The 26,389-nt window shown below is 48.0% G+C and overlaps 1 protein-coding gene across 2 annotated transcripts; it reads right to left on the reverse strand.

Annotated features, from left to right (window-relative positions):
• Positions 1 to 637: 637 nt before the first annotated feature.
• On the reverse strand, positions 638 to 24,769 carry LOC120056822. Of its 2 annotated transcripts, XM_039005051.1 has the most exons (10): positions 24,639 to 24,769; positions 24,139 to 24,310; positions 23,163 to 23,285; positions 18,344 to 20,852; positions 17,943 to 18,053; positions 17,212 to 17,347; positions 8,294 to 8,419; positions 4,641 to 4,801; positions 3,064 to 4,239; positions 638 to 3,009 (listed from the first exon to the last, which is right to left on the reverse strand). In XM_039005051.1, the coding sequence occupies exons 2-10, from the start codon at positions 24,196 to 24,198 to the stop codon at positions 1,586 to 1,588; spliced, it is 5,826 nt and encodes a 1,941-aa protein (XP_038860979.1). In that variant the 5' UTR covers positions 24,199 to 24,310; positions 24,639 to 24,769; the 3' UTR covers positions 638 to 1,585. The 2 variants fall into 2 exon arrangements, with proteins under 2 accessions (XP_038860979.1, XP_038860978.1); XM_039005050.1 differs by having other exon boundaries at positions 638 to 4,239.
• Positions 24,770 to 26,389: the final 1,620 nt, after the last annotated feature.

Raw genomic sequence — 26,389 nt, forward strand, 5'->3', positions numbered from 1 at the left:
AAACGCCGAGGTTGAGGAAATGGAGATGCTCTTTCGCATGTTCTCCACTAGGTGGCGTCCGAGCACCGCCGAACAGCCGGACCTGGTAAGTACATACAGTACAGGACTCTTCCATCTCACAGTGTGTTAAAGTTTCGCTACTATTAGCTTCATTTCTAGCTGATTCTTTTTTTATTTATTTATAACATTTAGTAGTTAACACATTTTATCACTTTGTAATAAAGACCACAACTTCAAAAAGCTACATTTCATCTCATTCCATTACTTTTAGCCAAGTAAATTCGGTTTCCTGCAGGTTGCGGCTGATTCTTAGCCTGGGCTCCAGTCGATTTGTGCCATCACGCCACTCCTTGCCGTGCCAACAGACTGGAACCAGGCTAGTTGATTCTCACAATCCCCCCCCCCCCACAAGACGTTATTTCCTGTAGATTGACAGTATGTCATGTGACACAGAGCATTTTGAATCCTGATTGGCTATTGGGATTCACAGAATAATATTTTCCACTTGTTACCATACCAACAAAAAATAAAAGATTAGGGAAAAGGCCTTGCGACCAACAATGATCCTGTCCGGGGGGGGGGGGGGTGTAAAAATACAGCAAGACTCAAATATTAAGATACCGGCTCAGACAAGGTCTCCATGTAAAGAAAGCATTTGATTTTTATTAGAATTATATACAGTATCCAATCCTATACAACATTTTACAACTGTCACTTTAGTATTACAAAAAAATGACATTCAAAACAACTGATGAACAAGATAAAGAGTTCCAACCACCGTTAAAACACGAACCTTCTATCCTCGTCGTCGGGCTTTTCATCCTAGTTCAGGATTTTAAGTCGTTCAGACAAAACGAAAATAAAAAAAAAGGCCAACCAAAACGGTATCATGATTTCTTCGGAACATTCCGAAGAAGGATCAGACCACTCGCCTATTAACTTTACAGAATACTCTGAAACAAACTATATATATATATCACATTCGTTTAAAAAGCCTCAATCTGTCTATTTTTTTATTTTTTACTTGGAGGACCTTATAGGAACCTGGTCAAAATATAGTGCACTATATAGGGAATAAGGTGGCGTTTTTGGACAAAGCTTCAATGAGTATCAACATTAAACCGTATTCAACATCGACATTCTTTCGTAAACAAGTGAATACATGAATGATATGGTTTATTTATTTATATTTGTTTATGTTCAATGGCCAACTGTTAAGATTCCACTTTGTGTGACAACATGCTGCCAATAACAGAACTACCCACTGATGCCATGTACACACACACACACACACACACACACACACACGCACACGCACACGTACACACACACGCACACGACTGAAAGGAGTAGTAGCATGAAGTTTCTCCTAGCAACTGTCTACATCTAAACTGGCAACTCTTTTCCTATCTAGTCAACGAATTAGACATGAGAATCCTTTCATTGAACAGCATCTGAAATACAGGACCAGAGAGACATCTGGGAGACTCCTGAGATGTCGCCGCTGATCTGAGCTAAGCTTTGATGTTTAAGCTCAGGGGTTGGGTAAGCAGATAACCACAGGTCTAGGATCTGCTAACGACGCCTAAAAGAACAGGTCGAAAGCACTGAGGGCTTCCGTCTCCATCTGCTGATTGGCCGACCCCGATATGAACTCCTCCAGGAAGTTATCACCGGAGGTCATGATTGGCCCATCTAGACCAGGCAGTGGCATTACTACACCGTGATTGGCCAGTTGTAAGGTCGCAGGGGTCACCACCTGTGAGGCTCCACCAATCGCATTCCCCCCACACGCCAAGTTCCCTCCCGCTTCTTGCCCATTGGTGGTGAGCATATCCAGGAAGCCCGTGCTGTCCGGTGATAGATTGCTGGCAGTCGTCGCGGGCGACAGAAGGTCGGCGAAGAACTCATCGTAAGCAGGGCTGTCGTAGGCGGAGGTACTGGAGGTAACAGTAGAGGGGGAGCGAAGGTCGGCGCAGTCTGGTCTGCGGGTCACTTCCTGTCCTCCTGCAGCCCCCTGGTAACCCAACATCTGATTCAGCTTCTCCAGTTTCTTCTTCTTGGCTTTCAGCTTCTTCAGCAGCTTGTACCTGAGGGTTTCTGTCTCACTGAGGCCGGCCGGATCCTTCGAGACCTGGCCACCGGGGCCTTGATTCCTGGAGGAAGAGATTTTATGGAGCTCCGTGACACCCGGAGAAGGAGGAAGTGAGGTCATGATAGGATACGCTGCTGTAGTGTTGTCGATGGGGGGTTTTCGCGAGGCGAAGTCGCCAGGCTGACTTGGTGTCTTCCAGACGCCATTTTGAGGGTCAATTCTTTGAAAGAGGTGCTGGGTTGGAGGTGAAGTCTTGGAAGAGACATTGTTTATGTTTGTATTTACGTTCCTGCTCCTGGCCTGGAACCCCCCGTACATCTCGGCAGCCTTCACCGGCAGGGCCTCGTTGTCCTCCTTACTGAGTCTGGTTTTGGGGAGAGGCGGAGGCTTCTTCAGCCTAGCATCTGGGTTGGGGGTCTGCCGGCTCTGTGAAAGCTGCTGGAACCGGTTGGGTGTTGAATGGTTCAATTGACTCGGTTGTCTCTGGCTGAGATGGTACGACCAGTGGGTTTTGGGGTGGGGCGGGGGAGAGGGACCAGGTGTGCTCTGCAGAGAGCTGAAGGTAATGGGGTGGGGCGGGGGAGAGGGACCAGGTGTGCTCTGCAGAGAGCTGGAGGTAATGGGGTGGGGCGGGGGAGAGGGACCAGGTGTGCTCTGCAGAGAGCTGGAGGTAATGGGGTGGGGCGGGGGAGAGGGACCAGGTGTGCTCTGCAGAGAGCTGGAGGTATTGGGGTGGGGCGGGGGAGAGGGACCAGGTGTGCTCTGCAGAGAGCTGGAGGTAATGGGGTGGGGCGGGGGAGAGGGACCAGGTGTGCTCTGCAGAGAGCTGGAGGTAATGGGGTGGGGCGGGGGAGAGGGACCAGGTGTGCTCTGCAGAGAGCTGGAGGTAATGGGGTGGGGCGGGGGAGAGGGACCAGGTGTGCTCTGCAGAGAGCTGGAGGTAATGGGGTGGGGCGGGGGAGAGGGACCAGGTGTGCTCTGCAGAGAGCTGGAGGTAATGGGGGTTTTAGGGTGGGGCGGGGGAGAGGGAGGGAACTCTGGTGCTGCGGTGCTGGGTTCCACATATGACGTTGACATCATAGATACGACGGAAGGCAGGATTATTTCACCACAGTTTCCAGGAAGTGCCATTGGTGTTGATGTTGATGTGACCCCCTTAGCTGCTGCAGCAACTGGAGTGTTGGACGCCATTTTAGGTCTATTGTTGCTTCTCCTGATCTTGGGAGGACTGGGAGTGACTTCTTCAGAGTCCGTCTCAGAAGGACCGTCACTGCTGTCAGGGAGAAACTCACTGGCCGTATCGGGGGACGTTGGCCTTTCGACGAGGTCTTCATCGTCTGTTTCGGAGGGCGTTTCAGATTCAGTGGGTATTTCGTGGGAAGATGGGGTCATTTCATGGGCAGATGGGGTCATTTCATGGGCAGATGGGGTCATTTCATGGGCAAGTGGGGGGGTCTCGGTCTCAGATCTAGGAGCAGAGAGAAAGCAGACGTCTCTTCCATTTTGTTTGGGAGCCGCGGTGATGTCGTCCAACGGCCTGTTCTCAGAGTCAACTTTGACCTCTACGAGCGTCAGGGTGACGATGTCATCGTGGGAGAGGCCTTCGAAGGTGTCGAGCAGCGTGGCAGAACCGATGGACGGGTCACCGGCTGTCACCGTGGTGTCGTTGTCGGTATCGTCAGACACCGTCAGCGCCTCGACAACGGCCGTGTCATCGAGAGGGCGGTGGAGAGAGAGGTCGTGAGACCAGGACTGGAGCGATACATCAGCGAGCACGGAGGTGGAACCGATGACGATGGGAGAGTCTACGTTATTCGTTAATGTTGTGTCCATATCGTTATCTATATAGTCGGCAGTTATGGTGGCGTCCATGTCAGCGTTCGCATCATCAGAGACCGTCTGAGAACGTTCTAGAGACCGATTAACGCCAAAGAGCTTGGCTAGGAGAGGTTGCTTCAGTTCTTTCTCTATCAAGGAAGTGCTCGTCGGGTTTTCGGGATGAGAAGTGCAGGGCGTCTGTGTGTTGTGGGGACGGTCCGTCTCCAACTCCCAGAAGACAACGTGGATCTCTCTAGGGGGGACCGGCAGCTGGGTGTGCGAGACACAGTCCGGATGCTTCCGGTCGTCAAACTCTAACCATGATCCTGTTGGATGAGAGAAGGTAAGGAATGGGTTTTAATACACAGTTACTAGTCAGAGGAATGGTTCACATGCTCACTCTCAGACCAGTAGGAAGGTGCTGAATCCTTGGGATAAATAAATGTATTAATGAAGGTATTTCTGGTGTGCTGTCCGTGTCTTTCAACACAACGTAAGAGTCTATAAAACGCGACACATTATTGGACAAACTGACTTTCCAGTTATAAAAATCTAGATTTGTTTCTATCCATTGATAATGGAAGAATCAATAAAAATAACACAAATCCACTCAGTGACCAGTAAATAACAACGACGACGATACTAAATCGGAATCGCCCGAGGGGACAAATTAAAAATTATACGAAATTGAGTTGAAACAGACAGTACATTTTAAAGACCAACTGACCGTCGGGTCTGCGTATCCAGCTGACTAAATGGTTGAGTGGCTGGTTGTACTGTAGGACGGTGGTGATGGAGTATCTCTGCTGCTGGAAGGTGAAGGAGTACACACCGAGGTCGTTGTCAGGGAGACCTTCCGCAAAGTGCAGCACAAACACAGGAGACAGCCTGGAGGAAACAGGAAATGTCAGGAGAGACAACACTCGTCTCCTCTCCATGTGCACTAACTGAATAAACAGGTGAAGACACAGAGACAATAGACACAGAGAGAGAGAGAGAGAGAGAGAGAACAGAGACAATAGACACAGAGAGAGAGAGAACAGAGACAATAGACACAGAGAGAGAGAGAGAGAACAGAGACAATAGACACAGAGAGAGAGAGAGAGAACAGAGACAATAGACACAGAGAGAGAGAGAGAGAACAGAGACAATAGACACAGAGAGAGAGAGAGAGAACAGAGACAATAGACACAGAGAGAGAGAGAGAGAACAGAGACAATAGACACAGAGAGAGAGAGAGAACAGAGACAATAGACACAGAGAGAGAGAGAGAACAGAGACAATAGACACAGAGAGAGAGAGAGAACAGAGACAATAGACACAGAGAGAGAGAGAGAACAGAGACAATAGACACAGAGAGAGAGAGAGAACAGAGACAATAGACACAGAGAGAGAGAGAGAACAGAGACAATAGACACAGAGAGAGAGAGAGAACAGAGACAATAGACACAGAGAGAGAGAGAGAACAGAGACAATAGACACAGAGAGAGAGAGAGAACAGAGACAATAGACACAGAGAGAGAGAGAGAACAGAGACAATAGACACAGAGAGAGAGAGAGAACAGAGACAATAGACACAGAGAGAGAGAGAGAACAGAGACAATAGACACAGAGAGAGAGAGAGAACAGAGACAATAGACACAGAGAGAGAGAGAACAGAGACAATAGACAGAGAGAGAGAGAGAACAGAGACAATAGACAGAGAGAGAGAGAGAACAGAGACAATAGACACAGAGAGAGAGAGAACAGAGACAATAGACACAGAGAGAGAGAGAACAGAGACAATAGACACAGAGAGAGAGAGAACAGAGACAATAGACACAGAGAGAGAGAGAACAGAGACAATAGACACAGAGAGAGAGAGAACAGAGACAATAGACACAGAGAGAGAGAGAACAGAGACAATAGACACAGAGAGAGAGAGAACAGAGACAATAGACACAGAGAGAGAGAGAACAGAGACAATAGACACAGAGAGAGAGAGAACAGAGACAATAGACACAGAGAGAGAGAGAACAGAGACAATAGACGCAGAGAGAGAGAGAACAGAGACAATAGACGCAGAGAGAGAGAGAACAGAGACAATAGACGCAGAGAGAGAGAGAACAGAGACAATAGACGCAGAGAGAGAGAGAACAGAGACAATAGACGCAGAGAGAGAGAGAACAGAGACAATAGACGCAGAGAGAGAGAGAACAGAGACAATAGACGCAGAGAGAGAGAGAACAGAGACAATAGACGCGAAGAGAGAACAGAGACAATAGACGCGAAGAGAGAACAGAGACAATAGACACAGAGAGAGAGAGAACAGAGACAATAGACACAGAGAGAGAGAGAACAGAGACAATAGACACAGAGAGAGAGAGAACAGAGACAATAGACACAGAGAGAGAGAGAACAGAGACAATAGACACAGAGAGAGAGAGAACAGAGACAATAGACACAGAGAGAGAGAGAACAGAGACAATAGACACAGAGAGAGAGAGAACAGAGACAATAGACACAGAGAGAGAGAGAACAGAGACAATAGACACAGAGAGAGAGAGAACAGAGACAATAGACACAGAGAGAGAGAGAACAGAGACAATAGACACAGAGAGAGAGAGAACAGAGACAATAGACACAGAGAGAGAGAGAACAGAGACAATAGACACAGAGAGAGAGAGAACAGAGACAATAGACACAGAGAGAGAGAGAACAGAGACAATAGACACAGAGAGAGAGAGAACAGAGACAATAGACACAGAGAGAGAGAGAACAGAGACAATAGACACAGAGAGAGAGAGAACAGAGACAATAGACACAGAGAGAGAGAACAGAGACAATAGACACAGAGAGAGAACAGAGACAATAGACACGGAGAGAGAACAGAGACAATAGACACGGAGAGAGAACAGAGACAATAGACACGGAGAGAGAACAGAGACAATAGACACGGAGAGAGAACAGAGACAATAGACACGGAGAGAGAACAGAGACAATAGACACGGAGAGAGAACAGAGACAATAGATACAGAGAGAGAACAGAGACAATAGACACAGAGAGAGAACAGAGACAATAGACACGGAGAGAGAACAGAGACAATAGACAGAGAGAGAGAACAGAGACAATAGACACGGAGAGAGAACAGAGACAATAGATACAGAGAGAGAACAGAGACAATAGACACAGAGAGAGAACAGAGACAATAGACACGGAGAGAGAACAGAGACAATAGACACGGAGAGAGAACAGAGACAATAGACAGAGAGAGAGAACAGAGACAATAGACAGAGAGAGAGAACAGAGACAATAGACAGAGAGAGAGAACAGAGACATATAGACAGAGAGAGAGAACAGAGACAATAGACACGGAGAGAGAACAGAGACAATAAACACGGAGAGAGAACAGAGACAATAGACACGGAGAGAGAACAGAGACAATAGACACGGAGGGAGAACAGAGACAATAGACACGGAGGGAGAACAGAGACAATAGACACGGAGAGAGAACAGAGACAATAGACACGGAGAGAGAACAGAGACAATAGACACGGAGAGAGAACAGAGACAATAGACACGGAGAGAGAACAGAGACAATAGACACGGAGAGAGAACAGAGACAATAGACACGGAGGGAGAACAGAGACAATAGACACAGAGAGAGAACAGAGACAATAGACACGGAGAGAGAACAGAGACAATAGACAGAGACAGAGAACAGAGACAATAGACACGGAGAGAGAACAGAGACAATAGACACGGAGAGAGAACAGAGACAATAGACACGGAGAGAGAACAGAGACAATAGACACGGAGAGAGAACAGAGACAATAGACACGGAGAGAGAACAGAGACAATAGACACGGAGGGAGAACAGAGACAACAGACACAGAGAGAGAACAGAGACAATAGACACGGAGAGAGAACAGAGACAATAGACCGAGAACAGAGACAATAGACCGAGAACAGAGACAATAGACAGACAGAGAACAGAGACAATAGACAGACAGAGAACAGAGACAATAGACACGGAGAGAGAACAGAGACAATAGACACAGAGAGAGAACAGAGACAATAGACAGAGAGAGAACAGAGACAATAGACACGGAGGGAGAACAGAGAGAACAGAGACATATAGAGAATAGAATAAATAGAATAGACTTCCTGGGAAGTTCCTGAGAAGAATCCACTTGACTGTTATGGTCAGGGTCAAGGTTCAAAGTAATTCTCCACTGAATTGAAAGTTCCTCATTGTTTTTCTATGAGGTTTTTCTTTTCAATTTGGAAATATACATTTTAATTTCATTTACTTCCTGAATTGAAAACGGAAATTGACCCCCCCAATCCCTGGTTGAGATCCGCACCAGGTATGAAAAGGTTAAAGGTCGCGCCCTCACCTCTCCAGCACCAACATCCTGGCTTGCTTCGACTTATTACACTTGCTGCAACGTGATTGGTTGGCAGCATTGAGAGGGTGCCAATCAGTAACCACCTTGGTGAAAGTGGTGAGAGTCTTCTCACATCTGAAAGAAAAATATATTTCATAGTTTGTGTTTCTTCCTCTGAATACTGACACACACTTAGTGACGTGTGTGTGTGTGTGTGTGTGTGTGTGTGTGTGTGTGTGTGTGTGTGTGTGTGTGTGTGTGTGACTCATAAACGGCGGTTATATCTGCGGGGTGGGAGGGTTTAGGGTCGTTAAATATTGTGTGGATGAAGGGCTGACGGGTTGAATAAATAATAAAGAGAAAATAATCCCTTCAAGTTGAATTGTTTTTCATTTTATATCTACATGTCACGTTCGTCATAAGGAGTAGACCAAGATGCAGCGTGGTATGTTTCCATCCTTTATTTTGGAATAGAAAACGTCAAGGAACAAAACAACAAAACGAAAGGTGAAGCTCAGAGTAGTGCTCACAGGCAACTATACCTAGACATGATCCCACAAAGCACAATGGGGAAATGGCTGCCTAAATATGATCCCCAATCAGAGACAACGATAAACAGCTGCCTCTGATTGGGAACCATACTAGGCCAACATAGAAATAGAATTCACCTAGATAACCCACCCTTAATCACACCCCGACCTAACCAACAGAGAATAAAAGCTCTCTATGGTCAGGGTGTGACACTATAGGCTACATTGAGGTTTATCTTTCATTATCTGGCATAAGTGAGTAACTCTTAAGATTTAGGGCCTAACTGCACCAAGTAGTCGACACGCCAATCGCCCAATGCTTTCGGGATGGGCAGAAAAAGTTAACGTTGATTCATGGTGGCAAAAAGGACAATGTCAGCATTTAATTCTGTAAGAGAAAAGCTGCAAAATGGAGAGTTGAAAATAAAGAGAAGGGAGGGACGGAAAGTAATGTTTGGAAAAGATTTGTTGAAGTGGTAAAAGAGGATGATAGCAGTGCCGGTTACGCTACGGCTACATCACGGCTACGTTACGCTACGGCTACGTTACGCTACGGCTACGTTACGCTACGGCTACGTTACGCTACGTTATGTGTGATTATTGTGAGAGGCGCTACACAAATTCGACAGTCACAAGACGGGGACTTCAAATAGGCCTATACAGGGAACTGTAGCCTTCTGTTTAGATGGGCTAAATGGAAACTGAAATCTGGACACTGACTGTGGATCTATAACCTCTCACATAGCCTTAATATGAACTCCTGCAGAATTAATTATTGCAGTAAAATGATACACCAAATGTAGACTACATTTTGACTCAGGAACAGAAGAAATATTATTTCTTTCTTTCAGCATCTTGAGAGATTGTGAATGGCTTTTAGACACCGTCCTGTAGAGGTGCTGTCTTTATCAGCATCATGAGAGATTGTGAATGGCTTTTAGATACCGTCTGTAGAGGTGCTGTCTTTATCAGCATCTTGAGAGATTGTGAATGGCTTTTAGATATCGTCTGTAGAGGTGCTGTCTTTATCAGCATCTTGAGAGATTGTGAATGGCTTTTAGACACCGTCCTGTAGAGGTGCTGTCTTTATCAGCATCTTGAGAGATTGTGAATGGCTTTTAGATATCGTCTGTAGAGGTGCTGTCTTTATCAGCATCATAAAAGATGATCGTATTTCAACATAAAATATACATCCAAGACGAACTGAAATCTGATCAGAAACATGTTGGGTCATTTTCACAGCTTTCCATTTCCTTACAACGGGTCAAACTGAGCATCTTTCCCGTTTCTTTGGGGAGGGTTATTGCATTTTCTCCCCGGTGCCTAAATATCTTTGCGCTCTGCAGAAAGAAGCAGAAATGACTGAGAAAACTTTTGATGTCAACTAGACTGAAGCATTCATTCTATCGATTAATGACATTCTGGTGAGCATTGGATTGATTTAGTCGTCATGGGAAACATGTAATAACGGAATAGAAGCTGCATGTATTCAATTAGACAGTTGACTAACACATCGAGAGCTTTGTGACCCTTATAAGGTTCTACCTTCAAAAAGTTGATTGAGATAAATTGTCTTTAAATTTCCAAACCCTTATTGGTTTAAAATTGTGTATTTTTTATCTTGTATTCTTTTGAGCTTAACATGAATTGGGGTATTTAGAGTACTATACAGTGCATTTGGAAAGTATTCAGACCTCTTGACTTTTCCCACATTTTGTTACATTACAGCCTTATTCTACAATGTATTAAATACATTTTTCCCCCTCATCAATCTACAGGTATTTAATTATTTTTTTTGCAAATGTATAAAAAAATACATTATTTACATTAGTATTCAGACCCTTTACTATGAGACTCTAAATTGAGCTCAGGTGCATCCTGTTTCCATGGATCAGCCTTGAGATGTTTCTACAACTTGATTGGAGTCCACCTGTGGTAAATTCAAACTGATTGGACATGATTTGGAAAGGCACACACCTGTCTAGATAAGGTCCCACAGTTAATAGTGCATGTCAGAGCAAAAACAAAGCCATGAGGTTGAAGGAATTGTCCACAGAGCTCCGAGACAGGATTGTGTCGAGGCACAGATCTGGGGAAGGGTCCCAAAACATTTCTGCAGCATTGAAGGTCCCCAAGAACACCGTGGCCTCCATCATTCTTAAATGGAAGAAGTTTGGAACAACAAAGACTCTTCCAACAGCTGGCCGCCCGGCCAAACTGAGCAATCAGGGGAGAAGGGCCTTGGTCAGGGAGGTGACCAAGAACCCGATGGTCATTCTGACAGAGCTCCTCTGTGGAGATGGAAGAACCTTCCAGAAGGACAACCATCTCTGCAGCACTCCACCAATCAGGCCTTTATGGTAGAGTGAACAGACGGAAGTCACTCCTCAGTAAAAGGCACATGACAGCCCACTTGTAGTTTGCCAAAAGGCACCTAAAGGACTCTGACCATGAGAAACAAGATTCTCTGGTCTGATGAAACCAAGATTTAACATTTTGGCCTGAATGCCAAGTATCACGCCTGGAGGAAACCTGGCACCATCCCTACGGTGAAGCATGGTGGTGGCAGCATCATGCTGTGTGGATGTTATTCAGCAGCAGGGACTGGGAGACTTGTCAGGATCGAAGGAAAGATGAATGGAGCAAAATACAGAGAGATCCTTGATGAAAACCTGCTCCAGAATGCTCAGGACCTCAGACTGGGGCGAAGGTTCACCTTCCAACAGGACAACGACCTTAAGCACACAGCCAAGACAACGCAGGAGTGGCTTTGGGACAAGTCTCTGAATGTCCTTGAGTGGCTCAGCCAGAGCCCTGACTTGAACCCCATCAAACATCTCTGGAGAGACTTGAAAATAGCTGTGCAGCGACGCTCTCCATCCGACCTGACAGAGCTTGAGAGGATCTGCAGAGAAGAATAGAATAAACTCCCCAAATACAGGTGCGCCATGCTTGTAGCGTAATACCCAAGAAGACTCGAGGCTGTAATCGCTGCCAAAGGTGCTTCAACAAAGTACTGAGTAAAGGGTCTGAATATTAATGTAATGGAGATACTTTTTTTATACATTTGCAAAAATTTCGAAAAACATGTTTTTGCTTTGTCATTATGGGGTATTGTGATGTCATTATGGGGTATTGTGATGTCATTACGGGGTATTGTGATGTCATTATGGGGTATTGTGATGTCATTACGGGGTATTGTGATGTCATTACGGGGTATTGTGATGTCATTACGGGGTATTGTGTGTATATTGATGAGGATATTTATTTATTTAATCCATTTTAGAGTAAGGCTTTAACGCAACAACATGTGGAAAAAGTCAAGGGGTCTGAATACTTTTCGAATGCACTGTATTAGGTAGAAACCATTGAACAGAAGGAGGCCAGGTCAATAAATACATTTTCACAAAAACGCAGATAGAACAGTACAGTCCCAAGCTCTCGAAATAGCCTACTAAAATATCAGAAAGGGTCTACCAAAATATTGGAAATTATAAGCGAAAACATATCCTAATCCTTCCATATAAATGCTGTAGCCCAGGTCTGTTAAAAAAAATTATATTAAAAATGTGGTCTGTGGTCTGACTGTAGTGTACAGTGTATTTTCTATATTAGTGGGTCAGGTGAGGGCCTGAGATATTCACTATATAGCCGGGTGGTTGCAGGGTGAACAAACAGCTGACGGCACCACTAACACAGACCCTCTGGTCCCGTTGAGTCGGTTCTCTGACATCTTGTACACTCGCCATTTCTGTCAACATTTCCCTCCATGTCGTTGCCATTCAAAAGACCAGTTCAACGCGGAGACTCAGCTTCCCATATTCACGAGAGGCCGCAGTGTTTCGCTGGTCTGCGTACCCAACATGCAGCAGCCCCCCCACACCTTGGGAGCCAAACTTTTACATTTTGCCATGCTCAGAGTGTAGTTACTGGACCTAGTTTCTTTAAAAGTCATAATCACAACAACAAGTTTCTCAGAGCCACATTACGACCAATCCACAAACACTACAGGAAGGAAGTTAGATGAGTTACAACGTTTGTTTCCATTCATGACTCACTTTCTAACTCGATTCCTATCGTTCCTCTTTTAAAAAAGACTGGGCTCTCATCCAGCAGTACAATCACCATGTTGATATATTCACTTCCCCTCTCTTTTTTGGCAGCCTATCGGCCGTCCCCTCTCTCTTTTTTGGCAGCCTATCGGCCGTCCCCTCTCTCTTTTTTGGCAGCCTATCGGCCGTCCCCTCTCTCTTTTTTGGCAGCCTATCGGCCGTCCCCTCTCTCTTTTTTTGCAGCCTATCGGCCGTCCCCTCTCTTTTTTTGCAGCCTATCGGCCGTCCCCTCTCTCTTTTTTTGCAGCCTATCGGCCGTCCCCTCTCTCTTTTTTTGCAGCCTATCGGCCGTCCCCTCTCTTTTTTTGCAGCCTATCGGCCGTCCCCTCTCTTTTTTTGCAGCCTATCGGCCGTCCCCTCTCTCTTTTTTTGCAGCCTATCGGCCGTCCCCTCTCTCTTTTTTTGCAGCCTATCGGCCGTCCCCTCTCTCTTTTTTTGCAGCCTATCGGCCGTCCCCTCTCTCTTTTTTTGCAGCCTATCGGCCGTCCCCTCTCTCTTTTTTTGCAGCCTATCGGCCGTCCCCTCTCTCTTTTTTTGCAGCCTATCGGCCGTCCCCTCTCTCTTTTTTTGCAGCCTATCGGCCGTCCCCTCTCTCTTTTTTTGCAGCCTATCGGCCGTCCCCTCTCTCTTTTTTTGCAGCCTATCGGCCGTCCCCTCTCTCTTTTTTTGCAGCCTATCGGCCGTCCCCTCTCTCTTTTTTTGCAGCCTATCGGCCGTCCCCTCTCTCTTTTTTTGCAGCCTATCGGCCGTCCCCTCTCTCTTTTTTTGCAGCCTATCGGCCGTCCCCTCTCTCTTTTTTTGCAGCCTATCGGCCGTCCCCTCTCTCTTTTTTTGCAGCCTATCGGCCGTCCCCTCTCTCTTTTTTTGCAGCCTATCGGCCGTCCCCTCTCTCTTTTTTTGCAGCCTATCGGCCGTCCCCTCTCTCTTTTTTTGCAGCCTATCGGCCGTCCCCTCTCTCTTTTTTTGCAGCCTATCGGCCGTCCCCTCTCTCTTTTTTTGCAGCCTATCGGCCGTCCCCTCTCTCTTTTTTTGCAGCCTATCGGCCGTCCCCTCTCTCTTTTTTTGCAGCCTATCGGCCGTCCCCTCTCTCTTTTTTTGCAGCCTATCGGCCGTCCCCTCTCTCTTTTTTTGCAGCCTATCGGCCGTCCCCTCTCTCTTTTTTTGCAGCCTATCGGCCGTCCCCTCTCTCTTTTTTTGCAGCCTATCGGCCGTCCCCTCTCTCTTTTTTTGCAGCCTAACAGCCGTCCCCTCTCTTTTTTTGGCAGCCTAACAGCCGTCCCCTCTCTTTTTTTGGCAGCCTAACAGCCGTCCCCTCTCTTTTTTTGGCAGCCTATCAGCCGTCCCCTCTCTTTTTTTGGCAGCCTATCAGCCGTCCCCTCTCTTTTTTTGGCAGCCTATCAGCCGTCCCCTCTCTTTTTTTGGCAGCCTATCAGCCGTCCCCTCTCTTTTTTTGGCAGCCTATCAGCCGTCCCCTCTCTTTTTTTGGCAGCCTATCAGCCGTCCCCTCTCTTTTTTTGGCAGCCTATCAGCCGTCCCCTCTCTTTTTTTGGCAGCCTATCAGCCGTCCCCTCTCTTTTTTGGCAGCCTATCAGCCGTCCCCTCTCTTTTTTTGGCAGCCTATCAGCCGTCCCCTCTCTTTTTTTGGCAGCCTATCAGCCGTCCCCTCTCTTTTTTTGGCAGCCTATCAGCCGTCCCCTCTCTTTTTTTGGCAGCCTATCAGCCGTCCCCTCTCTTTTTTTGGCAGCCTATCAGCCGTCCCCTCTCTTTTTTTGGCAGCCTATCAGCCGTCCCCTCTCTTTTTTTGGCAGCCTATCAGCCGTCCCCTCTCTTTTTTTGCAGCCTATCAGCCGTCCCCTCTCTTTTTTTGCAGCCTATCAGCCGTCCCCTCTCTTTTTTTGCAGCCTATCAGCCGTCCCCTCTCTTTTTTTGCAGCCTATCAGCCTTCCCTCTCTTTTTTTGCAGCCTATCAGCCTTCCCTCTCTTTTTTTGCAGCCTATCAGCCTTCCCTCTCTTTTTTTGCAGCCTATCAGCCTTCCCTCTCTTTTTTGCAGCCCATCAGCCTTCCCCTCTCTTTTTTGCAGCCTATCAGCCTTCCCTCTCTTTTTTGCAGCCCATCAGCCTTCCCCTCTCTTTTTTGCAGCCTATCAGCCTTCCCCTCTCTTTTTTGCAGCCTCTCTCAGCAGCGTGTTGTGTCTGTGTAGGATGCTGTTACAGGCAAGGTGATCTGTCCGCTGAAAGTAGGAGGAGGGGGAAGAGGCAGATATATCTGCCCTCTGATTGGCCATTAGGTTCATGTGACAGAGTCTACAGTAGTGCAGTGGGAGTCGACAGTGGGAGTCGACAGCGGGAGTCGTATTGCAGTGGGAGTCGACAGTATTGCAGTGGGAGTCGACAGTATTGCAGTGGGAGTCGACAGTATTGCAGTGGGAGTCGACAGTATTGCAGTGGGAGTCGACAGCGGGAGTCGACAGTATTGCAGTGGGAGTCGACAGTATTGCAGTGGGAGTCGACAGTATTGCAGTGGGAGTCGACAGTATTGCAGTGGGAGTCGACAGCGGGAGTCGTATTGCAGTGGGAGTCGACAGTATTGCAGTGGGAGTCGACAGTATTGCAGTGGGAGTCGTATTGCAGTGGGAGGCGACAGTATTGCAGTGGGAGGCGACAGTATTGCAGTGGGAGGCGACAGTATTGCAGTGGGAGGCGACAGTATTGCAGTGGGAGGCGACAGTATTGCAGTGGGAGGCGACAGTATTGCAGTGGGAGTCGACAGTATTGCAGTGGGAGTCGACAGTATTGCAGTGGGAGTCGACAGTATTGCAGTGGGAGTCGACAGTATTGCAGTGGGAGTCGACAGTATTGCAGTGGGAGTCGACAGTATTGCAGTGGGAGTCGACAGTATTGCAGTGGGAGTCGACAGTATTGCAGTGGGAGTCGACAGTATTGCAGTGGGAGTCGACAGTATTGCAGTGGGAGTCGACAGCGGGAGTCGACAGTATTGCAGTGGGAGTCGACAGTATTGCAGTGGGAGTCGACAGTGGGAGTCGACAGTATTGCAGTGGGAGTCGACAGTATTGCAGTGGGAGTCGACAGTATTGCAGTGGGAGTCGACAGTGGGAGTCGACAGTATTGCAGTGGGAGTCGACAGTATTGCAGTGGGAGTCGACAGTATTGCAGTGGGAGTCGACAGTATTGCAGTGGGAGTCGACAGTATTGCAGTGGGAGTCGACAGCGGGAGTCGACAGTATTGCAGTGGGAGTCGACAGTATTGCAGTGGGAGTCGACAGTATTGCAGTGGGAGTCGACAGTATTGCAGTGGGAGTCTACAGTATTGCAGTGGGAGTCGACAGTGGGAGTCTACAGTATTGCAGTGGGAGTCTACAGTATTGCAGTGGGAGTCGACAGTATTGCAGTGGGAGTCGACAGTATTGCAGTGGGAGTCGACAGTATTGCAGTGGGAGTCGACAGTATTGCAGTGGGAGTCGACAGTATTGCAGTGGGAGTCGACAGTATTGCAGTGGGAGTCTACAGTATTGCAGTGGGAGTCTACAGTATTGCAGTGGGACTACCATGAAAAATGAAGAAGTTGTCAAAAACAGATCTTCTAGGATGACGACTAATGAGGATATTGATCACTAAATCACTGATCGAGAAATGGATGTCACAGGAAGTCCAAAAAAGATAATCAAGGACAACCACCTGAGCCACTGCCTGTTCACCCCGCTATCATCCAGAAGGCGAGGTCAGTACAGGTGCATCAAAGCAGGGACCGAGAGACTGAAAAACAGCTTCTATCTCAAGGCCATCAGACTGTTAAACAGCCACCACTATCATTGAGTGGCTGCTGCCTACGCTGAGACCCGATCGCTGACCACGTTAATAAATGGATCACTAGTCACTTGAAATAATGGCACTTTAAAAATGTTAACATATCTTACATTACTCATCTCATATGTATATACTGTATTTTATACCATCTACTGCATCTTGCCTATGCCGTCCGGCCATCTCTCATCCGTATATTTACATATACATATTCTCATTCACCCCTTTAGATGTGTGTGTATCAGGTAGTAGTTGTGAAATTGTTATATTACATGTTAGAAATTACTGCACTGTCGGAACTAGAAGCACAAGCATTTCACTACACTCGCATTAACATCTGCTAACCATGTGACTGTGACCAATACAATTTTATATATTCTCCATTGAAAGTGCTTCTTTAGTCCAAGACTAGGTTTAATCTAGGTCCAGAAAACTGGTCCAACAAGTTAACGATGGCTCTTACTTGGTTTTGGTGGCATGCTGGCAAGTCGTTGAAATACACTGAAACTGCCAGTCATACGCATGCTGGAAGAGAGGTTCGGCCCAGGAGTCAGCCCCGAGGAGGAGAGGCAGGACCAAAACCAGCCTCTCATTCTGACCTGCAGGAGAAAGACAACACAGCAGGGGTCAGGGTGAGGTCAGGGGTCAGGGTGAGGTCAGGAGTCAGCCCCGAGGAGGAGAGGCAGGACGAAAACTTGTCAGTGATTTTCAGGTGGTAGTCAGTGATTTTGAGCAGGTCACACGTGTTATTGGATGAAACCGTCATTCTGACATCACTCTGAACCCCGCTGTTCTATTTTGGAGGACGCAGTCAGGAAGCACCCTGTGCTCAGTCATTAATGACCACAGAGATGGATGTGATCACACAGGGAGAAGACTCTCATTCATAGGTCAAGGGGTGATACAAAAGAATCAAATCAAATGTATTTATATAGCCCTTCTTACATCAGCAGATATCTCAAAGTGCTGTACAGAAACCCAGCCTAAAACCCCAAACAGCAAGCAATGCAGGTGTAGAAGCACGGTGGCTAGGAAAAACTCCCTAGAAAGGCCAAAACCTAGGAAGAAACCTAGAGAGGAACCAGGCTATGAGGGGTGACCAGTCCTCTTCTGGCTGTGCCGGGTGGAGATTATAACAGATTTATGGTTGGGGGGGCCAACCATTCTTCAAAACATATGCACGCAGATTCTTACCCAGTTTACATTTCAGTCGAGGCTCCAGCAGTTTAAAGATGGCCGTCCTGATGGCCTGCATCTCAGTCTGCAGCCTCTGTAACACCGCAGAGGGCACTCTGACGACACCGTCTGGAGAGAGGTGAGAGACAGGGAGACAGACTCACATTAGGTGTAGATATTCATGTACGACCCCCCCCCCCAACAAAAACACTTGTTTAAGACATCTCTGGAAAGTGGAAAAATGCTGTCCAGTGTCAGATTGAGAAGAAAAAGAGATCCTGCTGACGGCAGCTGTATTGGTCTGTCCCGTTCCAAATAGATATTCAGCTCTTAGCTGCCAATGTGGTACATCAATTCAAATCCACCTTAGTAAACAGATAGAAATATATAAAACATAAATAATATATATGTCCACCCACCTGCGCCAGTGTGTTGGTAGGCTGTGCTGAGACTACAGGCTCGGTCGTACCTCTCACACAGATCCCAGACAGGTTGACCTACAGTGGGCCTCTTGATGGGTCGTCTGTCCCTCAGGGTGCGACAGAGGACCAGCGCTACCAGCAAGGTGTCCAGCCAACCCAGACCGTGCTCATTCTTCCAGAACAGGTGAGGTCCGGGAACTGGGACCAACTCCCCCGTCGAGATCACTTCCGGGTCAAAGTCGGGCAACACTTCCTGCGTGTATTTAATAATATGAGTCTTTCTTGGCCGGCCCCTTTTCTTTTTCGGCGGCGGTGTCAGGACTTCCACATCCTCTTTGACGCTTACTTCCTGTCCCTCGTCGCTTAGTTGTCGGGCGTTGTGAGCTCTTCTTTTAGCTCTGATAGGACCATCGTCTTCATCATCACCTGCAACGTGACCCTCAGACACTTTGCTCTGACTGAGGTCCACACTGCAGGGTCTACACACCTCCTGTAGGGGGCACTCTTCCTCCTGTATCTTCTCTTCCTCGTCAAAGACAGGCAGATCCTCCTCATCTTTCTCTAAAGCAGGGACAACCTCAATCACGGCAGGTATAGACACAGCCTCCAAGGCCACAGGTGTAGCGACATCTTCCTCCTCATTCTCCAAGGAGATTAGAACCTCATCTTCCTCCTCCTCCAAGGAGATTAGAACCTCATCTTCCTCCTTCTCTTCCTGTAAGACACTTAGACCTTCCTTCATGCCAGGTGAAGCCTCTTCTAAGACAGTTAGAGCCTCCTGCAAGACCAGGATGGTCTCCATGGCAGAGACAGCCTCCCCTGGGACAGGTAGAGCCTCCTCTGGCAGAGAGACAGCCTCCCCTGGGACAGGTAGAGCCTCCTCCAGCAGAGAGACAGCCTCCCCTGGGACAGGTAGAGCCTCCTCCAGCAGAGAGACAGCCTCCCCTGGGACAGGTAGAGCCTCCTCTAGCAGAGAGACAGCCTCCCCTGGGACAGGTAGAGCCTCCTCTAGCAGAGAGACAGCCTCCCCTAGGACAGGTAGAGCCTCCTCTAGCAGAGAGACAGCCTCCCCTGGGACAGGTAGAGCCTCCTCTAGCAGAGAGACAGCCTCCGCTGGGACAGGCAGAGCCTCCTCTAGCAGAGAGACAGCCTTCCCTGGGACAGGCAGAGCCTCCTCTAGCAGAGAGACAGCCTCCCCTGGGACAGGTAGAGCCTCCTCTAACAGAGAGACAGTCTCCCCTGGGACAGGTAGAGCCTCCTCTAGCAGAGAGACAGTCTCCCCTGGGACAGGTAGAGCCTCTAGCAGAGAGACAGCCTCCCCTGGGACAGGTAGAGCCTCCTCTAGCAGAGAGACAGCCTCCCCTGGGACAGGTAGAGCCTCCTCTAGCAGAGAGACAGCCTCCCCTGGGACAGGTAGAGCCTCCTCTAGCAGAGAGACAGTCTCCCCTGGGACAGGTAGAGCCTCCTCTAGCAGAGAGACAGCCTCCCCTGGGACAGGTAGAGCCTCCTCTAGCAGAGAGACAGCCTCCCCTGGGACAGGTAGAGCCTCCTCTAGCAGAGAGACAGTCTCCCCTGGGACAGGTAGAGCCTCCTCTGGCAGAGAGACAGCCTTCCCTGGGACAGGTAGAGCCTCCTCTGGCAGAGAGACAGCCTCCCCTGGGACAGGTAGAGCCTCCTCTAGCAGAGAGACAGCCTCCCCTGGTGCAATCAGAGCCTCTAGGAGACGGACGGTGTCCTGTAAATTAGGGACAGTTACTCGTGTGTCCAAGGCTTTCTCTAGCGCAGCCACATTCTTCTTTGAGGCAGAAACAGCCAAGTGTAAGGGAGGTAAAATCGTCTCTGGGGCAGAAACAGCTACCCGAGAGACAGATAAAGTCTTCTCTGGGGCAGAAACAGCTACCCGAGAGACAGATAAAGTCTTCTCTGGGGCAGAAACAGCCTTGTCTAAGGGACAGATAACTTCCTTTGGTGCAGACTCAGCGTCTACAAAAGACACTGCCAGTTGTGACGTAGGTACAGTCTTCTCTGGGAGAGGCAACCCCTTGTCTAAAGTAGGTGTAGCCTCCTCTGGGAGAAAGACACCATCTTCTCCCTCATCATCCTCATCTAGGACTTTCTGGTCCATTTCTTCTGGGATCGGCCAATCAGAATCCTTGTGGTATCCATTGGCCCCTCCCCTCTGGGTCTCAGGAAGGGTTTTATCCACCAGCTCCATGTCTGTGGGTTCTGATTGGCTGATTCTCTCCTTCTGTACTGGCGTCGTGTGCTTCGTCTTATTAAAGCAGTCTTCCCCATTGAGTTTGGTGCTGGTGATCCTGACGACTGGGCGACTCTCATTCTGTGACACGGCCTCCTCTGATCGTGCGCTTTTGGGGGAAGGTACAGAGTCTCCGTTCTCCAACACACTGGGACTCTTCCTCTTCCTCCCCGTCTGTGTTTGGGGTAGAGGGGGTACGAGGCTGGCCAGGACATCTTCCAGGGGCCTGGAGACCAGGGGAAACAGGCACTGTAGGGGAGGTCAGAGGGTAGAGGTTATTTAGATGGGTAGGTTTGTTTAAAACAGGCTAGTCAATTAAGAACAAATTTGTTATTTAAGGCCTGGCAAGAACCGGCGCTGAACTAATAAATGATTATAACGGGTAGGAACTTCAACCTAGAACGTGTATTCACTCTCTCTTTCAAGGTGAGGCCAAGGACAACATCCACTCTCTATAACGGAGGACGGTGAAAGGACACTTTAGCAGGGGGACAGTGAAAGGACACTTTAGCAGGGGGACAGTGAAATGACACTTTAGCAGGGGGACAGTGAAATGACACTTTAGCAGGGGGACAGTGAAAGGACACTTTAGCAGGGGGACGGTGAAAGGACACTTTAGCAGGGGGACGGTGAAAGGACACTAGCAGGGGGACAGTGAAAGGACACTTTAGCAGGGGGACAGTGAAAGGACACTTTAGCAGGGGGACGGTGAAAGAACACTTTAGCGGGAGGACAGTGAAAGGACACTTTAGCGGGAGGACAGTGAAAGGACACTTTAGCGGGAGGACAGTGAAAGGACACTTTAGCAGGGGGACGGTGAAAGGACACTTTAGCAGGGGGACAGTGAAAGGACACTTTAGCGGGAGGACAGTGAAAGGACACTTTAGCAGGGGGACAGTGAAAGGACACTTTAGCAGGGGGACAGTGAAAGGACACTTTAGCAGGGGGACAGTGAAAGGACACTTTAGCGGGAAGACAGTGAAAGGACACTTTAGCGGGAGGACAGTGAAAGGACACTTTAGCAGGGGGACGGTGAAAGGACACTTTAGCAGGGGGACAGTGAAAGGACACTAGCAGGGGGACAGTGAAAGGACACTAGCAGGGGGACAGTGAAAGGACACTAGCAGGGGGACAGTGAAAGGACACTAGCAGGGGGACAGTGAAAGGACACTAGCAGGGGGACAGTGAAAGGACACTAGCAGGGGGACAGTGAAAGGACACTAGCAGGGGGACAGTGAAAGGACACTTTAGCAGGGGGACAGTGAAAGGACACTTTAGCAGGGGGACGGTGAAAGGACACTTTAGCAGGGGGACGGTGAAAGGACACTTTAGCGGGAGGACAGTGAAAGGACACTTTAGCGGGAGGACGGTGAAAGGACACTTTAGCAGGAGGACGGTGAAAGGACACTTTAGCAGGAGGACGGTGAAAGGACACTTTAGCAGGAGGACGGTGAAAGGACACTTTAGCGGGAGGACAGTGAAAGGACACTTTAGCGGGAGGACAGTGAAAGGACACTTTAGCAGGAGGACGGTGAAAGGACACTTTAGCAGGAGGACGGTGAAAGGACACTTTAGCAGGAGGACGGTGAAAGGACACTTTAGCGGGAGGACAGTGAAAGGACACTTTAGCGGGAGGACAGTGAAAGGACACTTTAGCGGGAGGACAGTGAAAGGACACTTTAGCAGGAGGACGGTGAAAGGACACTTTAGCAGGAGGACGGTGAAAGGACACTTTAGCAGGAGGACGGTGAAAGGACACTTTAGCAGGAGGACGGTGAAAGGACACTTTAGCAGGGGGACGGTGAAAGGACACTTTAGCAGGAGGACAGTGAAAGGACACTTTAGCAGGAGGACAGTGAAAGGACACTTTAGCGGGAGGACAGTGAAAGGACACTTTAGCGGGAGGACAGTGAAAGGACACTTTAGCGGGAGGACAGTGAAAGGACACTTTAGCGGGAGGACAGTGAAAGGACACTTTAGCGGGAGGACAGTGAAAGGACACTTTAGCGGGAGGACAGTGAAAGGACACTTTAGCGGGAGGACAGTGAAAGGACACTTTAGCGGGAGGACAGTGAAAGGACACTTTAGCGGGAGGACAGTGAAAGGACACTTTAGCGGGAGGACAGTGAAAGGACACTTTAGCGGGAGGACAGTGAAAGGACACTTTAGCGGGAGGACAGTGAAAGGACACTTTAGCGGGAGGACAGTGAAAGGACACTTTAGCAAAGTGTCTGACTGCATTTACTACCAACAGTAACAGAATTCACCCGTGCCTTAAGTCCCTCCTAATACTGCCACTACGCCGGACAACAAAGCCAACCCAGACACAGGACAAGACACAGAAACAATGTTTTTACAGGAAACTACTCAAAACGGGCATCTTGTTTCAGACATGTTTCTTTAACAAACTACTCAAAACGGGCATCTTGTTTCAGACAAACAATTAAAACGGGTGTCTTTGATCCTCACTCATTGGCCCTGCTTTGTGAAATACCCCACTGTTTTGTTGATGTTGTGCTGATTGTGTGTGTGTGTGTGTGTGCGTTAGCGTTAGCCTACCTGTGGGTCAGTGCAGAGGGTGATGACCTCCTGGATGCTGATCCTATAGGAACGCAGAGCCTGAGTCTGCCCTTTAGCAGCACACCATGGACAGGTCTCTAGCGAGGCTGAGCGCTCCTGGATCTGCGGGGACCAATCGTTATGACAACAAAGAATATGTTAATAACTTGATCGATATCAGGAGGGGAGGGCAGCCTAGTCGCCTAGGAGACAACGTAACACATCACAGAGCATCGTACAGCATAATTGAGTACAGTTGAGTATCGGTGTTATACAGTATCATTGAGTAACATGGAATATCATTCAATATCTTTCTAAATATAATTCAGTGCTTTAGTGTAGGGGTGGGTAATTCCAGTCCTCGAGGGCCTGATTGGTGTCAGTTTTGCCCCCAGCTAACACACCCGACTCCAATAATCACCTAATCGGGATCTTCAGTTTAGAATTCAATGTGATTAATCAGCTGTGTTTGCTGGGGATGGAGAAAAAGGTGACACACCAATCAGGCCCTCGAGGACTAGAGTTTCCCACCCCTGTTTAAGTGTATCGAATACAGTGTCATTGATTATAAGATATTTAGATAATATGTCAATGTCATATAGTACACTGGAGTATCAGGTCAGAGTACACAGGATCATTGAGTTTGTTAGAGCGAGTATCACAGCTTAATATTACTGAGTCCAGTCCAATCATAATGAAGTTCATTGATTTGAGTAGGAGTTCACAGAGACATGCATTATGTGCAATGTACCAGGCGGCATATCAACTGATATAACCCTAAAAAAAAAACATCCACACAAACGTTTCGCCTTTTGAAAGCAAAGATTTCCAATTTTCATTTGAGTATTCTTTAGTTGGATTTTTTGATTTGGTTACAATAAGGAGAATATACCCAATATAAATCCTTAAAACCAAAATAGCTTTGCACAAGTGACAGTAAGAGGAGAGGAGAGGAAGACAAATGAGTTCGACTGACTTTTTCCCAATACCCTGCAAGTGGGCCCAGGGCCCCCAAACCAGTGCCTTCGCAACTCATCACAGGCAAATCTGCTGTTCCTTGTTGTCCAGTGCTGTCTGTGTCCAGCGCTAGTCACTATACATTACCATATCCCTGTGACCAACCAGGCTCACCTCCTCCGCATGAAGGGCTACAGGGGGGGGGGAAGACAGCACATTGGCAAAGTTAACGTAGCAAAACGTTGGCATTACGTTTGGATCGCACGCTAATATGGCTTAACGTTAGGTACGTCCACAATTGTTAATAATGTCAAAATACAGTTCATATGATCATACATGGATTCATTGCTGCTGTGATACCGTCTGGAACTCGTAACACAAAAATACCAACGTTAGCTAGCTTGCTAATCTAAGTTGGTGGTGGATAGCTAGCTTATTAGCAATGCAAGCTAACGTTAGCTAGCTACCGAGTAGTTCGAGAATGCGCTGGACCTCAAACCTGGCTATTATTTAACTTACCTCGATAAAGAGCATACTCTATTCAATTTAGAGACGATAGTAATCACAATAATTAATAAACTCCTGCCGGTGGTGTGGTGTGTCGCTTTCCATGCGCATCCCTCTATCGTGGTCGAAACGTTCAGTTTCCGGTTGGGGGCTTGACGCCAGTTGTGTAGCAAACTTTACCTTCCCCCTTTCGAACGAGGAAACAAGCCGTTGGTGTACCGCCTCCCACTGGCCAGACACATGTATTACACCTTATTGTCTAGACTTGTACAATGTGATTCAAATCGAGAAGAACAGCAGATTCAAGTAGCTGCGACACACAGACACTGTGAAGGCCTAGAGGTCTGAAAAATATATGTTTTGCTAGCTAACCGGTAATATAGCCTAGAGTACCACTGACTTGACTGGTGTGATGAGGACTTTGTATTTAATAATAATAATAATAATAATGAAATCTAATACATTTGATGATAATATAAGATTATATGCTTATTCATAATGTGAATAATTGCTGTATTAATACTAATAATTGCTGTACTACTATTCTAAAGGAGGGAACTGTAAAAAACAAAACAAGACTAATGTAAAATAGAGAAAAAATGCTAATATTTCATCCTTTGTTATCCACATTTTTAAGTGGCGCTTTCTGATTTGAATTTACAAGAGGAGAAACATTAAACGAAGAGGGGGTATGGTGGTTCTTTGGGGTACGGGGGTTTCGGGGTACGGAGGCGAGAAGGCGGGGCGGTGAGGTACCCGTACCGCCCGTGCTACAAATATCTGAAAAACAATGCCCCCTTCATTTATAGCTCAGTGCTCCTGTCTCTCCTCCCCCCACATCCCTTTCTCCTGTCTCTCGTTTATACCTCCCACCCCTTTCCTTCTTTTCCCCGGCTGTACCCCCATACCTCTCCCCTTGTTTCCTCTGTGGTGCCTCTCTCCCCCCTTTCCCTATTTCCCTTTTTCCACATACCTCCCCCCAACACCCGAACACACACACATGCACGTACACATAAACACACACACATACTCCGACACCCCTTCTTCCAGCCCCTCCTGTATGCACCGCTGCTGTCCTCTATTTTCTCTTCTGATGACAAATTAATTTGCATATTTTTTTTTCCCAGAGAGGCCTCATTAGAATGCATAGATACACTGGTGATGAACTCTCCCCTCACCCTCCTCTCCTCTCTTCTCATCCTCTCCTTCTCTCTCCTACCCCACCCTCCTCTCCCATCCTCTTCTCTCCCCTCCTCCCCTCTCCTGTCCTTTCCTCCTCTCTCCTCTCCTTTCCTCCCCTCTCCTCTCCTTTCCTCTCTCCTACCCCACCCTCCTCTCCCATCCTCTTCTCTCCCCTCCTCCCCTCTCCTGTCCTTTCCTCCTCTCTCCTCTTTCCTACCCCACCCTCCTCTCCTTTCCTCCTCTCTCCTCTCCTTTCCTCCTCTCTCCTCTCCTTTCCTCTCCCCTACCCCACCCTCCTCTCCTTTCCTCCTCTCTCCTCATCCCTACCCCACCCTCCTCTCCTTTCCTCATCTCTCTTCTCCTTTCCTCCTCTCTCCTCTCCCCTACCCCACTCTCCTCTCCTCTCCTTGTGCTTCATGGACAGGCTGTGTGACTTTCTGTCATCATGCTGCAGGTACTACTGCTACTACTGCCACACGGGACAGATGACAGTTTAATAGCTAGACAGAGACAAATGGGGCTCTGGATAAAAGTTGCCCTTAGGCACAGATCTGGGTTCAGTTTCTGCTCCCTGAATCGTG

This window comes from Salvelinus namaycush, chromosome 12, assembly GCF_016432855.1.
Source record: "Salvelinus namaycush isolate Seneca chromosome 12, SaNama_1.0, whole genome shotgun sequence".
NCBI lineage: Eukaryota > Metazoa > Chordata > Actinopteri > Salmoniformes > Salmonidae > Salvelinus > Salvelinus namaycush.